We start from the raw sequence: 17,097 nt of genomic DNA, 5'->3' as shown, positions 1-17,097 counted from the left end.
ATGGTGGTGACAACCTTGCCGATCCGTCGTTACCATGGAGACTCGGGTGCGTGTATCATTAACGAGCGAGCGACTGCTGACGGAATATCGATGCTGAGCATCATGTACAATCCTGCATACGTACCTTGGGGGCCAAGCCGTCAACGGTGAGCGTCTCCAAGTGGCTGTCGGAATCTAATACCGTCGCCATGTAAAGGAGCAGCGGCCGTGGCTGTAGAAAGCTGAGGGAAAAAACACATCCAGAGTGAAACATTTTGGAGGATATCGACGCTCCTTCGACATCTGAAAGTGATAATCTTAACTTCCACGGCAGAATGGGGACACTCCGACAGTTTCAATCTTCTGACTACGACGGGGCATCCCTGAAACTACGCAACGACCCAGTATCTGGTATGTATGATGTATATTCTTGAACCTTGACTGGTGTCGCTGTAAAACGCAGTCCGGTTCGATTTGCGTTCATTCAAGGTCACTGTTATTCTTCTCACCAACATCTAGAATGTGTTATGTTTGTCATTTAACGAGACGTCACGTTGATGTGTTCAAGATGAGGCGTCATTCTTTGGTCTTTTGTCAGTTCCTCGGATTTTAAAGCATACTTGTGTCCATATACTAACGAAACGCCTCGCAGAAATTCTGGAAATATAACACCTCCAGGCTGAATTCTCCATCTTTTTTTCAATTTAACATTTGTGTCCTGGTAACTTGACAAAGGTTTTAGGTTATCTGCTTGTATGTGTTCTCTCTGTGTGTGGTGTAACTTAGGTATGCTAGACGATATCACATGTATATTCGGAAAGGTCATCGCACAGAGGATATGGTCATCATTTAAAAATGCGTTTTGATCATAAAAATATAGATCTCCAAGCAACCCACCCGCTCACGGAGATGACTTCTTTGTGTAACACACGACCGCAATGGTTTGATACGTCTTAAGGTCATCCTGTGCCCACATTTTGAAATGCTGATCAAAATTATAATCGTTAGTGGTGTATACAATGTTCAAGGACGGATATTGGAACGCAAGGGAGAATATAAAGAGATAGACACACGAGTTTAATGAGGTGAGGCACGCATGACCATGGCGATGAGGAAGATAAACAGCATGCCAGCCTAACTTAAGTGGCGGTAAGGGCCGGGGAGAAAAAAATGTTGATGAATTAGGCCTAATGTAGACGCCATATGCACCATATGACGCGAATACGAAATCTAAGGACGAATGATGATGTGTTATGTAAACTTGATATTTATAATCTTTCACAAATATTCTAATTTGCGTTACGAAAAACAGCTGTACGTCACACGGACTCATGAATGTAGGTACCCCGGCCACCCGCCCTATGAGATATGACATGGTGTCAGGCATGGGAAGGACGACCGGTCCCTTTAAGTCTAACAACGATCGCCTGTGCTCTGTCACTTATGAAGGAACGGCGTCCCACAACAAAATCAATACGTCTGTGTTTGACATAAAATGCATATTCAAAGCGACTGATGCGATTTTTATCGCCGGCGATCCAAGCGAGCAGCGTGACAACTATAGGATGTCATTGCCCGCCGCCCTCCATGTACGTGCGGAGCTTGTGACCAAGTCAGCCTCTATTATGCGGCAGTCAATGTCAACCCCCACCTCGGGGCATAGTGGGGGATTTGGAAATTCGTCTTATAAAATTTGTCAAATGCCCCACCACCTGGGGCAAGGCAATCTGGAAAATTTCCTCCTAAAACATGTAAATCCCCACATTTCCCCATCAGGACAGTCACAAATTCTGCGCTTGTCTGTGAAGGTGTCTATGAGGATCAATTCGAGGCAATTGCCCCACCCCCTTGGCATAGTTTAATGGCAAACATGGTCTTATCCCCAACATTTGTCCCGTATCGCCCAAGGTGGGGTCCCTCGACGATTACACTGACGGCTGCATTACGGAACACTAAAGTGCGTGCGTTGGGTTTCGGTGTAAGTGAAACGATGTGTCAGCCATATTACATATGTATGTTTTGAATTCCTGAAGTCCACTTTCCCCAAAGTCCCGCTGTGTTTTGAACCGAACGTTATATCCATGTCGCTGGGTTATTTAAGGTCAGATCATTTTCACTGGAGATCAAACGTCCTCTAGACTTTTGCTTCTGGTTCCCATGGAGACGGGATTCGCTTTGGTGGTGCGATTCCGCGAGGCAGACTTGATACAATTGACCCACATTATCGACATGAGGAGATGTCCACATATCAAACTGTCAAGTACAGTACGATCATCAATTCTGTGCTTAGCATTACCGGCAAAACTGATGAACAAGCAGACATATGATGTGAGAAAAAACAACCAAGGTACATCGGAAAGGTTAAACAGTTCCAAGTTTGAACTCATGACATCGCTGAAAAACAATGTGAATAGGATCTTTGATCTTCCTTCTTCTGCCTGTCTGTCAGTCTGTCCGTTTCAGTCTTTATCTTCTCTTTCATATTCAACTGCACTCATAATTTCAGTCATGTTTTGTAACATGTGACTCTCACATCCCTCCCTGTACCTCTCCTACTGTTTGTAACTGATTTGTATCTGTCCGTTGTGGACACAAACACAAGTGCTCGCAGCGTTGCTTTGATCATAGATGTACAAAAATTGTTGTACCTCCACGCTTCTGATGCTTTGATAGTCGATCGACGCCCGGACCCGGGATCGAAGTGTGAGGCCTAAGACCGAACGAACCTCGGCAGTAGTTACATGTACATGTATACTACTACCAAGTTTCGGCCGTGGGCGTCACACTTTAATCTCGGGGGCCTTCGATCGACTATCCAAGCAACGCTGCGAGCATCTGCAGCTGTGGGCACAAAGCAGTAACTTTCTATTGTTAACTGTCCGTTGTTTTTTTCACGATTGCCCTCGTATTTACGTAATTTTATGTGTTGTACTGTCAAGTAATGCGGAAGCCAATCCAATGAATCATTTGGCAGTATGTTGGAAGCTGCGTGCGACCCAGCTGTGGGTCTATAGCTGTGGTGTTTTACGACTTAATATGTAATACCCCTCCACCACTAAAAGTCGTAAGAGTCAAAATCAGCCCGTAAAAGGAAGGTGAAAACACCACAGCTACACGCGCACGTGGTGTTAAACAGGGAAAGGAAAAGTTGCATTCCAATTACTTGAAACAATTTGATTATGACATATAGGCTGGTTACGTTTTATACGCCGGGTTAACGAATGCTGTCAAAACGAATACGTTTTGGCATTTGATATTGCCATTAAATTAAATAAGGACATATTAGATCACTTTAAAATGAAGCAAATAGTTTCCATTATTTATTTTCACACGTTCCTGAATATAGGCCCATACTAGACCTAATTACTGTAATTCCAATGACACCGAATCCGAGACTTTGGAGGCTGGTCCCATATTAACTACAGAGCCTCGCTGCGCAAGAAGTGTTAGGCGTTTCCAAGACAGAGTTCTAAAATATATAAGAGGATAGACAAAGATTATGCGCACAGAAATTAATTTTGAATGTCAATTAATCTTGAGAAAAACACTGATTTCCAATGTATACTTTAACAAAATTGGAAACCATGACGTCATTCGTCGTCAATCGAATATTAATGTTCTGTCGATTACAAAACGATGGAGTTTTTAACCGACCAGGATAGAGTTGGTCAGCATGACAAAAATGCATTGCTTACTGATGTTTTTTGTGGTGCACTTAACGTGTTCACATCTGAAATCCGCTTCTATCTTCGAGGCATGTGCACGGAATTAGATTGTAGTGGCCATCAAATGCTAAATAAAAAATAATGTGTTTTTCCGGTAACCCTGCCCACTCTATTTAATTCCTCAGACTCTAACCTTTCTTCCGGATTAAAAAAAAAATCAGCTTGAAGATTGATTTTGTCAAATTTTGCTGCTTTCTGATTGGTCGCTTCAAATTAGAAATAAAAAAAATCATGTTTTCGACCTATTTCCCCAAGGCATGTTAAAGTCTCAGTAATGCTAACTTTCGATGATTTTTTTTCATTATTTTTATTTCTTATATCAATTGCAACTTCTTATTCTACTCCAAAAAGAATGTTGAAACGCCCACTATTTAGCTTATCAACTTATCATTCAAATGTGTAAAATGCTTTTTTATTGATTACACTTGCATTGTAGTCCGGACCAATAAGTCACTTTTCAACAATAACAATGCAGTTTACAACCATGGGGCTGAGTTGACCAGCTGAATACATCAACATTCTTTGGGGAGAAGAACAATTAATTATGTTACACATTTAAAATAAAAATTATGAAATTATCTCAAAAGTTATAGCATTACTGGGGCTTTAACGGCAACACACATTTTTTGCCTAAATATTGAATGAACATACATACATACATACATACATACATACATACATACATACATACATACATACATACATACATACATACATACAAGCGAATGCACACTCTTATGCCAACAACAGGATGTTAATCGAGGAATAATAAAGTTACGTACTTGTTCGGGGAAAAAAGTAGATTTCACGTTTCATGCACGAGTAGCTATCGTAATCGAGGTAAACACCAAGCGAGCAAGGTCACCGAGTGCGCTCATATGTACGAACAACATCCTTTATGTATATTTCATCTTGATTTAATTTTACAATTAAGTAAGTCACCTTCGTCTGGCTTTTCAAATCCCTTCACACTCCTTTATAGGCGTTGTTTTGATAGAGACCGACTCGGTTACTGTCTAAACGGTTTGTGTTCGGTCTGTGTGGTTCCCCTTGCAAGATTCAGATGCAAATATGTGAATTTTACGCCTTGGAAAGGTTTACCTCCACTGAAAGAATATGACTTCTTGCATTGTCAGCATTCAGTGATGGCTCGTCGAATTTCAGCACGTCGATTTTGTTCAAAATCAACGTCATCAAATCAAGACATACGCTGACCTTCAATGAAAAAAACCAAATGTGCAAAACGCTATTCTAAGCCGAATTCGGGGACACTGAGATAAATCGATGCTCCAATCATCAACGAGTTGATGTATAAGTGATCTAATTGAATTTGTGTCGATCGATAACGCATGCTCTCCCTAGTGACCTTTGTCATTTTCAAGGTCACTTCAAACACGATTACCCACACTGCTTTGACATCCGTTTGAAATAAAATATTGAAAATTGGTGCTCATGATGTTATTAAAACTGATATGCTTTGTGGTGAACCAGTCCATCAAGAATCCCAATCGCCTGATTAACATTCATGAATGATGAAATGAGTCTTTATATTGCTTCGTAATTGGCAGAGAGAGAGAGAGAGAGAGAGAGAGAGAGAGAGAGAGAGTTTACCGACAGAACCTTTTCGCATAACTTTATCACGTTAACAAGTTATAGTTTTCTCGTTTGTTTAAAATCCATGTAATATCGTCGGTTGTCGGAAAACCTCCCCCGCCGTCACATCTTGTAAATTCTTCCACCTCTTTCCCCTCACTGATATACATGAAATATCTTCTCATTAAGTTCGTGCCATCGTAAGGACAAGTAGCTTGACTCGTAGACTTATTCTCCACAACCAATGAGCTTCAGTCTTGCATTGTCTTACACGACAGAACTGACCAATTGTAATGTTCCAGTCATTCCCTGTGCCTGCTATTGTTACCTTGCGTTATTGTTGTCCATGTGTATTTCACCATAGACAATTTGACCTAATTTTGTTCACTACAGGAGTCGTGAAGATTACAAATTAATAGCGCTCTTTGCGATTCAATGCAAAATTGCTTCATTATTGACAGGGTATTTGGAATTATTACGATTAATGATTGGACTGAATTTCACACGTATTTATTGTAATTCCCGTCAGATGAGTAACTGTGTTCCTAAATCGGCAGAATATTCATTTTTACGTGGCGGGAGCTTCGAGCGAGCGAAGAATACTCAAATTTGCCACCGAAAAATAACCGTTTCACCTTGAAGCGAGCAGGGACAGTCTCGACAGTGACGGTAGTGTCATGTAACAGCCTGCCTGCTCTAAACCTGCCTGTATCTCTGCCGATCTAGTATTAGGCCTATATTGAGATGTTATGGGCACCGATCTGAGATGAATTCTCAGAAAAGAACGCAGACGTGAAAACTGCGACGTACCGTCCTCAGCCTCGAAAACAACGCTATATTGTCTGAGCGGGGATCCCGTAACATGCGAAAGTGTATCGCTATAGTTAAATATCGAGCAATTCATTTTCCGTTGACTATTAAACATTTAGAATTATTATTAGAATTTGATAAGCGCTAAGATATAAAACCCCTACACGCGTTTCCTGGGAATTAATTTCCGACTTAATACGAAAAGCTGATCAGTGACTCGCAGGAGATTAGAAATTTTCTGAAAGCCAGAATTTACTCAGTGCAGTCTAACCCGTTAAAATTAAGACTTCGCCGCTGGTCACGCAGATCACGATGTTTTATGTGGGACCAACCTGCTTCCTTTCAGTCGGAGACAGTAGCTTCGTGACTGCGCTTCCGATAATCTTTTCCAATACACCCAAGATTGTCAGGCACTACACACAGACCAAATGAAAGCGATGGGCGGACAATGCCGTGCGGGCGAGTTTGCTCACCAGGGTATGTATAGGCAAAGTGAATGCACCGTCGCCGTATTCTCTGTTAGATCTGCATTTGAAAGAGACGTGTGTGATACGTGTGGATTTTGTGCTGCGTTCAAGCATAGACCCTCGAGAAGGGTCTATGGTTCAAGAAACAATAGCTGTAACTTTTTATCATTTTCGATTGTTATTTTCTGTTTGTTCTGTGTTTTTTGTTGTTGTTTATTAACATCAACCATCGATGGACAGTCCCAATTATAGGACGAGTGCCGACTACACCTTTGCCAATGACGAGTAAAGTGCCTTATTCAAGGGTACAACGCGCCGCCTCGAACTCTCCATCCTCCGATATTAGAAACGGTGCTTAAACCACTGCCCTAGAAATTTTCTCATTCGTTTCCCTAAAGCATTTTATGCGCCAGTCAATGTAAACCCCCACCCCCCCCCCCCACCTCGGGCGATACGGGAAAAATGTGGGGGATTAGACCGTGTGTGCCATGAAACTGTGCCCGAGGGGGTGGGGCAATTGCCTCGTTTTGATCCCCCTATTCCTTTGACGGACAGGCCCAGAATATGTTCGTAAATAACTACGCATGCGCACGTATGCAGGGCCTGAAAATTACCCGAGGTCCCGGACCAGTGCACAGTCGTTTGGAGAGCTATTCAGCGCTGGGACTATTCGCCCCATAGACGAGTGTACAGAAGCGAGTATTTCTCACTTCTGTACACTCGTCTATGGGGCGAATAGTCCCAGCGCTGAATAGCTCTCCAAACGACTGTGACCAGTGTTTTTATCCCGAACCAGTACTAATTACCCCTAAAAAGTCCGCAGACCAATACAAAAAAGGAGCCAATTTATTTTGCAAGGGAATGTCCAGTGCTTTTCCCAGATTGTGTTCTAGTGTCTTTTGACGAAAAATTAGAAACTACTTCCCCCAAAAAATGCCGAAGTTACTGAAACCATGGAGGTAGCAGAGACGCACTAAAGCCAGTTACACTAAAACCAAGAGCCCATTCCATTGAGAGACTACGTCTTATAAGTACAAAATTACAATAATTATCGCGTCGATCAAACATTTAAAATTTAGTCTATTTCTTTCATCACAACATAAACTCTAAAGGAAAATCAGTTACTCTATTACAGTTTGCGATTCATGATATGAGCCAGGCGATGTGCGTCCACTAGCCACTGCACTGCAAAAATCAAGTGACGGGCCACGTACTCATTTTACATGTAAAATTTAATGTGGTAAAAACCAGACCATAGCCTCAGCTAAAAATATCAGCAACCCCAAAATTGTGTGAAAATATTATATCTCTGTATATTAAAGTAGTATTTTGCAGTAAAATTCTCTGGAAGGAGTCTCATTACAACTTTCCGATCGTCCGCGGCAAGCAAGCTTCTGAATTTAGAAGGTCACCATGCTGAATTCTTTATATAGTCAAGACCCCCTAGGTCGATTGTAGTTGACCTTAACAAGAACCGCCTAGCTTGTCAAAACTGCGTAATGGCAATTTGCTATTGCTATCAAAGGAAAAAGAAGTCCCTCTCAGATATTTGGTGTTTTCAACCTATTTTTTAAAATTTAAATGGAAAAGAATCAACCGCTGGGCAATTATGAAAATGAAGTGAACTTTATAGCAATAGTAAAAAACATGTCAAATGTGTGTACAAGAACTTGAGAAAACTACCAAGTAATGTTTATGCAGTGTGTTCTGTATTAAAAAGATTGGCAGTTTATGCTGTATGTAAATCCCAAGCAAATCTGATAGAAATGCATATATAACATGAGTATGAGAAATGAATCATTCTTGTATTGTTATGCAAATTTTTGAGGACCAGTGGATTTTACCTTGGGACCAGTGAAAAAAAAAACCAGGTCACTGGTCCTGGGACCAGTGGGAAAAAACAGAAATTTTCAGGCCCTGGTAATGGAATGTTGTTGTTCAGAGCGGTAGCATGGCGAAAGGTGGCTGTGAAGGCCATGTGGGCCGGTAAGCAGCTTTTCAACTGGCTATTGATGAACGCGATGCAGCAATATTCAGAGGTGTGTATGACAGTATATTTGTGATTGATGGCTTAAATATCGATAACTAAATAAACGATTTTCATCCGCCGTGTATTCTTATTTTTTGGAAAACTGAACATACCATACGCAAAATTTCCCGCATTTTCCCACGTGAGCGTGATATTTCGGATACGTGTTCACGATGCGTCATCGACATGGTCCAGCACTAAAAAGACCTCCGGGTCAACTCTATTTTTGATAAAGCTTAAAGGGACAAAGTCGGCCATTTTTCATGAATTTTGTTTGATGCGATATACTACTTATTTTGTTTGACATGTTGAAAGATACTGAATGAATGAGTGACCATACATATATTCGACCCCAGTTTTATACAAATTAAGTAAAACCATCGCGAAAACGAATTAATGGTCATGACCATTAATTCATCATTTCGTGATGGTTTGCATGTATCGTGTCTAAAACCGGGGTCGAATATAGCATGGTCAGCCATTCTTTCGGTATCTTTCGACATGTCAAACAATATAAGTAGTATCTCACATCAAACAAAATTCATGAAAAATGGCCGACTTTGTCCCTTTAAATTGCTTGTGTATTTGGAAAACATGTTCGGTCACGACGGAATTCCTTTTTATGTCCGCTAAATGTATTATCAAATTTATTCATGATGACCCATTTAGCTAGGGAAACAGTTCTGTTTCATCAGTGTGATCATTCTGATCATCTGTTCTGTTGAGTTTTACACAGTATCTTTCTGCCGTGTTTTATGATGAATAAACACGGATCATTATGAATTTTCATTCCTCTGCTTGTTTTAAATCAGTGCATGACTGATGTAGAATGTGTCATTGTGCTTGTAACATGAGAGCGAGAAGACAAAAAAGCTGCACTTGTGAGATTGGACATCATGTATCTTGTTTATCAGCTTTAATTAGTTTATTGAGGCGACATGTCTTGTGTGATACATCTGGTGTTTTGATCTAATTAAATCATTTGTTCTAGCCTGAAATATGTTTATGCCTGACAACATACAAGCAAACTAGACTGAAAAATATTGTAAATTCTTGCTCCAAAATAGGTGACGTGACTGTGACACCTCAACACTTTTATCTGGTCACAGTATAAGTGGCTGAAAAACAAATGCGAAAAGTATGTTATTTTCCTGGATCTATTTGTGTTGATTGTGATACACATTTGTGAACAGCATAAATGTCACAAAACCCTGTTTTAAATGATAAAAATTGTTCTAAAGTTGAACATGAACTTTTTATATTGATGCAGGTTGTTTACGACATGAAATGAAAATTCCAAAGAGTGGTTGTGTGTAGGAATTTACAAATTCCCCACCCTCGTATGTGGGGGATTTACTTGGTTTAGGTGGGGATTTTCCGGATTGTCTTGCCCCAGGGGGTGGGGCATTTGGCAGATTTCACAGGACTAATTTCCAAATCCCCCACTAAACCCCGAGGTGGGGGGGGGGGGGGGGTTTACATTGACTGGCGCATTACTATACAGTGTCTTAGTTTCGTCAACACAGTGCTTTGTGTATGACGTTACAAAATTTTAAGAAACACGGTACTTTGCGTCCCCCGGTCGACGATTCCAAAGATTGTTTCTTCAAAGTAGAGGCATTAAAATGACTGTGAACTGGGAACAGCCTAAGTTATCCCCCTTGTTTCAGTCCAACGTCGACACAACTACGTTCTACGACACACATATGGACCATGACATGAAAACAATTATTGGCGACATTTAATGCATTCAACTTGAACGGCCGACTTCTTCGTGTGGAGAATATCATGTTAATTATAGTGTTATTCGTGAACTGTGAACGTGTATTCCAAGTAAAAACCTGGTGTTGAGAACTAATATCGTCTTTTGGCAAAGTCTGTCCTACTCAGCGACGCAATTTAGCATTGAGAGGTTGAGTCAAAATTTACTAACGGCGGCGCCAGAACTATTCAGTGAAAATACATTTTACTCTCTACTCTCGTCACATCAGTGTAAGAGCAGACTCCTAGCCTAGCCACAACGATGTAAAAGAAAGTCTTTTTAGTCACAATCAACTCAGCTCATCAGATTTATATTTCTTAAAGCTGAGTGCCCTACATGTGCGTGGCAGCCCGGCCCGTCAGAGCGTTTCGCTTGTCCTTTGATTAAATTGAAGCTGAAGTTGTTAGGTTAGCGGGAATACAAAATAAGTGCTCTCGAGTCGTTGTCGAAATCTCATACCATTGAGGCTTTTCAAATAGTATTACTTTAGAGTGTGTGTAACCCTTGACTTACATCTCCATTAACGGTGGCGGGGAGGGGGTGTCATGACTAAAAGAAATATTTTAACGTGGATGATAGCGGACCGTTTCGCTTAATTGTCACTGCTAATATTGATTCCATGGGCTTTGGAAATCAGAATTTTAATTCTCATCACAATTATTATGGTGCAATAATTTTCTATAATTATACACCATCTTTGGAAATTAAAGTTGTAATACGGAAATAGGCGTTGTTGATGAGTGGCGGTAATCTAATTAGACGGTCGTATATAGGAGTTCCTTCATATGTAATTCCTTTCAAGAATACTAATATAATTTCATCATCATCAGTACTAGCCTACTAGTAAACTTACCATTGCTGGTAGTAATACAAATGACACGTCTTCTGTGAAACGATGATATCCATCTATCCATATGTCCACAATCAATGCATACATACATACATACATACATACATACATACATACATACATACATACATACATACATACATACATACATACATACATACATACATACATACATACATACATACATACATACATACATACATAACGTTTTCTTTAAATCGTTAAAAATCAGAGATTCGGTAGAAGTGATTTGTTTAAAGTTGGTACACAGTTGGGCACAGTTCGTAAATGAGCAAAATTATTCATATTTATTTTTAAAAAGTCGTTTTGCCAATATTTGAAGAAATTCCAAACTGTATATAAGTCTCACAAATAGTCACAGGTGAGAACGAAAAAGCATGTTTATAAAATCATGACAGTATAGAAGATGTTATATGCTATAGCATAGCATGTATAGAAGTGCTTCAGCTTGGCGTGAAGACTCTACTACACCACGGACGCCGTAGATGAAAATGCAGTCTCTGGAGGCAGCGTTCATAAAATAGACATTTACGTCACACTACGTCATGAGTTTACCATAACTATGCATTGCAATAGGTATTTGGCCGTTAAATGTCAATCCGAAAAGAGTTTCTTTATGGCAAATGCCTCTTAAAATGGCCAGGAATTTGCTTTTCACGGCTATTTTTTGCTGTTGAAAGTAAAACGATTGTGGAGAGTGCACACCAGTCACTCATTACCTTGTTATATGCTCGACAGCGTTGTTGCACGTTCGTAATCGTAACGTCTATCCATCGCTAGATCATTGTTCTTGTGGAGTAAAATAACACGTTTACATATCGGTTTCTGCAGAACCGTTGAATATATCCTATATACATGAAACATTATATCTTGATGCGCTCGTCCGATATAACGTTGTAATATTCAACTTTTCGCTCATCCATGCCTCACAAAGTCACGTCATTTTGAAGTTGGAATTCCGCACGAATGAAAATGTCCGGAAAAGTGTGCGATTACCGTAAGCATAGCTGTTCTCAGTGTTGATTACCTTAGGGAGGTCAATAGCCTCGGACTATCTCGCAGGCATGCTATCATCCCTATCAGCCATGCAGCTGGACATCGTACGTACGTGAGTCTCTCGAAATTCTCGACTCTTCAAAAATAATGTCTATGCTCGATGGGGCGACATTTACGTTAATTATGGTTGTTGATAATACAGGATATAGTGAAGTCCTTGGGTACATATTTCGTCATGGCTTGCAGCCAATGTAAGACATGCACATTGTTTAGATTCGGAAGTGGAGGAAGTGCGAACATAATGCTTCTACACTTTTCATGCTTGCTTTTTGTGTTGTTATCTTCACAGAGAAATATTATTCGTAATGACGATGTTTTATCATTGCAGAGAAAAGACCTGGTTATTGTATTGTGTATTCTACCCTAACAAGTGTTCGGTATCATTCAGACGCGTTTTTCGAGATGCATACTATATATTGGCAATTCTATATAATAATTCAACCATTCATTTTGATTCCAGATTCGAATGAAGTCAAGAAGTCCAGAGGGCGCTCCTGCTGCTGCTGTTGCTCTCTGACATGGAAGAAGTTGGTCTTCCTCATTCTGTGTTCTGTCACCGTCGTATACTTGATATTCATCGGGCCGTCGATCAATGCGACCAGACAACCATTATTGACTCTCTGCTTTTCCGTCGAACGGATAATTTACATTAAAACTCACAAAACTGCCAGTACCACTTTGTCGTCGATTATACAGCGCTGGGGCTACCTGAACGGTGTCAACTTTGCTCTTCCCATCAACGGTCACACGTTTTCCCCTACAGTGCGTTTCAACCAGATGATGGTCAAACCCGTGCCGTCGAGACACTACAGCATACTGACCAACCACGCGCGGTACTATCGACCCGAGATGGAGAAGGTTGTTCCCAACGCTTTGTACATCACCATCTTGCGAGACCCGACCGCCCAACTGGAGTCGGCGTTCGGATATTACAAGATGGCGCAGCAACTGCGGCTCGACAAATACAAAAACCCCTTCGCGAAGTTCATGGACGACCCCCAGAAGTACCTGACCTCGCGGAGAGACTTCCACCTTTGGACGCAGATGAGAAACGGGCAGATATTCGACTTAGGTTTAGATCATCGTTTCCATGACAACGACACTGTTGTGGACGCTAAAATCGAGGCTCTCTCCAAGGAATTCCGTATGGTGTTGATAACAGAGTATTTTGACGAATCGCTACTTGTTTTGAAAAATATTTTATGTTGGGATATGGATAATATTTTATATTTGTCAAACTCCATCAGAGGCAGGACGTTGCATTATAGAATGAGCGGGGATTTGATAAAAAAGACTCGAGATTGGAACAAAGCAGATTTGAAACTTTATGAACACTTTAACAGCTCTCTTTGGACTAAAATAAGGGATTACGGGCCAAACTTTGAAAAAGATTTAGCGAAGTTTAGGAGGGAACTAGAACTTGTAAAACAACGGTGCATCGTTCCAAACCGTTATCGCGCCATCACCGACTTCCGAGAGGAGAGATTAGTGCTCAAACGTGGAGCAGGATCGTTTTGCAAGTATCTTTGGTTCGGAGATATGGAATACACCGAGCTGATTCGCGAGAAACAGAGGCGACAGCCGTGGCTTCCGCCACAGTTTAGCCACAGACAGTCCCGCCCAGTTCCCGCGAACCTCACCCGGCCGAGCAGCGGAGTGGTGTTTGTCTGGGTCTGGGTGATAGTTCTCTGCCTCCTGGCGCTCTGCTTTATGAGTTGCTGCCTCGCCGCTGTCTGCGATCGGCGGTCGGGAGACGACTATCTGGACTGTTACGATGACGACGACGAGGCGTCTTACGACCTTAACGACGAGATCGACCGCGAACTAGAATTGCGACGGAGATACATGGCGCTCTTGCAAAACGCTCGTCACTACGATCATTCCCTGCCGGACTCAAAATTGAGCTGTAGGCCCGATAGCGAGAACGGCATTCATTTGGACAAAAAGTACGACTACGATTTTTACTAAATTAACCAGAATCATTACGTGCTCGTACATCATCTTACCTTTGTTATGAAGTGGGAGACGGTAAATCTATGGAGAAAAATTTCAGCACGATACAGATTCTGAAAGCCGTTGACTTTGACATGCTCCACTGTAGAACTCTTTCAGAAGAAGGTTAACTCCCACTATGATTTTCATGTTTCACATAGAACAGAAATTGACATTTTTTGAACTCCTAAAGAAGGTCATTACAAGCCAAATTTATAATAACACGATTGGAACTAATTTGGTATAATTGGATGGTGAAGTAAGGTCGTTTTGACATGCAAATGTAAGCTCATCTGATTTCTTTTTAAGTTACACTCTTGTTTTTATGAGTAATTTGTAATATCGCAACATTCAGCTATATGGCACGAAACACTTTTGAGAAATTTGAAAAATATGAAAATCCAATTATCCCAAATTAGTTCCAATCGTGTTTAATATAGATTTGCACTATATTGACTCAGGAGAGCGTATCATCTTCAATCAAAACTTAACGAATTACACAAAAGCTTTATCAGGGAGATCCGGTTATACGAATCGCATGCGTGTTGATAACATGGTTTTTTATACCCATGTTGCGCTTTTCATATAGTAAAGTTTATTTGTTATTCGGCATCCCTTTGTTCAATTTATTTATTTATTTGTTTATTTATTTATTTATTCGTATTTGTACTACAAGTTGACACGTTTTACTGTGTACGTACACGACGGATGTCGACAACGCTGCAAGACGCCATGAAAAGCAGACCACTACAGAACTCAGTTGATCCGAACATGTCTCTCAGGGAATAGTTACCCGGAATTTCATCAATTTTCATTTTAAGCGCACCAATAAAACAAAAGAGTGTGATTTGTTCTGGAAGAGGAAACAGTCAGTCCGCCGTAATATAAAGACAGTAGCTGTAACGGTTCAGGTAATATTTTTAGTGATAATTCAGTTCCCACTTAGAACTTCCTCCACCAGTTGTACATTGGACTACTGTACAGAGTATTAGCATTGTAAATATTATACATTACATACGATCTGCACTGTGTACAGTATACACTGTCATGGTTAACAAACCAATTTTGAATTTGTCCATGGCCAGAAAACAGTCATTCACACTAACAATGGACGTATAGGTGTGCGTGCGTCGGTCGAACGCTACACTGTCGGCGGGCATGATTGGGAGTAGAACAAGAAAATCAGTCTACAAATTGAACGAAAATTGATGGAAAAATGTACATCAAAAGTTACGGCTATCAGATTATAATTACGTCATCGTTACCCTTCTTCTATAAGATCAAGATGTTCACTTTCTTATTCATGAAAGCAGGTGAAAGTTCGCAATAAGTGTAATACCTGTCTTCAAATCGGGGATCAAGGTACAAAGTTCGGGGTTTGAGTGACAAATCATCTCAAATTACTGATTTTACGACATTTAGAATGGCCGCTACATTCTGACAGTGTGAGGGGGGTTTCATCTGCGGCTGCGCGTATTGGACCCATACAATATACAAAACTCGGTCCTTTAGCATATTCAAAGTTTAAAAATTGGGCTTCAACTGAACAAAGGGACCCGGGGTCTTGTAATGATTGCAAAGCTACAGAAGTGGTGAACTGTGAACCATGCATAAAATGCTGAATTTTCTTCATATTTGTACGACATTGAAGGCTAATTTCTTTGAAGAGGCAATGTTCATCAAAAACGAAAGTTCTGCAGCCGCAGACGGGACTACTTCCCCCTCCCCACCCTTTAACTTCGTGAGGAAGGGTTAAGGTAGTATGCGCCTCCAAAGTGAAAGACTTACACTTTTGCTCAAATTTTCCTCAATGAAACTGTCGATCATTCTCTTACCAAAGCAAGAATAAAAATCAGGGGTCACCGTGCAAACTTTGGTACTAGAGAGACAGATTACCTAAGATTTCCCGATATTTGAAATTCAAAATGGCCGCCATACTCGTGTTTACCCTACGGGGAAAATTTTTTTTCTCAAAAAACTAAGAAGGTGAAAACTTTCCTTTCATCAAGAGCTTTAAAATGAACCCCCACAAGTGGTATATCAGAAGAGTATTGATAAAATTTGAAAGCCCGAATTTTTGCCCCCGAGGCGCATCCTACCTTAGGCCTACATTTCCGATTTTCGCAGAAACAAAAGTGACACTGTTCTTTACTCCACTGACCTCAAAATGAGCTCACTCCAGCAACACACCAGATGAAAAATGAATCTTCTAAAAACTATTCCCGATGCGGATTCTTCCGATGCTTATTTTGCAAAACATTTCATCAAGTTGAGTATATTTGAGATGTCGAACAGTATGACTAATTTCTATAACAACAACATAAAATTGAGAAAAAATTTTCAAAATGGTGACTTTGTCCCTTTGAATTTTTGGATACGATGAGCTCTTTGCTCATCAAGATTCTTTTCACAGCGCCATCTGTGAGAACAAAGATCTTTAAAATCATCCTGCCTCAATCTCTGCAGTCATTTTGTTTTCCAAATTATTCCTAATAAATTTCTCCAAAATACGCCAGCGTCAAATAAGATGTGGATGTGGTTTCTGCAGTCAGCTGATTTTTTGCCATCTAAATATCTGGGTTTTTTTATTTGTCTGTTTTCTCTTGTTATTATTTTTTGTTTCCATCTCCGTATGTTTAAACTTTACTGTCATCCTACCTCGCATTGTCTCAGCATTCAGTACATTGCAGTTTCTTCATAGATGATCTTATTAGGATAAATTTTTGATCGATAAATAAATGAAAACGTAAGAATCAATGTGTGTCAGATGGAACCCATCTTTGAGATGTTGAACCTTGACGAAGTTTCATGCA

The 17,097-nt window shown here is 40.5% G+C and overlaps 1 protein-coding gene across 1 annotated transcript in view; it reads left to right on the top strand.

The window, feature by feature from the left end:
- Positions 1-17,039, top strand: part of LOC139130915 (galactosylceramide sulfotransferase-like) — a 17,209-nt gene extending 170 nt beyond the window's left edge. The window contains exons 1-2 of the mRNA XM_070696725.1: positions 1-390; positions 12,753-17,039. The exon at positions 1-390 is cut by the window's left edge and continues 170 nt beyond it. Of these exons, the coding sequence (XP_070552826.1) occupies positions 315-390; positions 12,753-14,260 (1,584 nt within the window). The 5' untranslated portion in view covers positions 1-314 and the 3' untranslated portion in view covers positions 14,261-17,039. The remainder of the gene's footprint in view (positions 391-12,752) is intronic.
- The last annotated feature ends 58 nt before the right edge of the window (positions 17,040-17,097 follow it).

The sequence above is a fragment of the Ptychodera flava genome, chromosome 4 (genome assembly GCF_041260155.1).
Source record: "Ptychodera flava strain L36383 chromosome 4, AS_Pfla_20210202, whole genome shotgun sequence".
Classification (NCBI taxonomy): Eukaryota; Metazoa; Hemichordata; class Enteropneusta; family Ptychoderidae; genus Ptychodera; species Ptychodera flava.
Note: the sequence above shows the minus strand (reverse complement) of the source record. Positions and strands in the feature narration are given on the sequence as shown.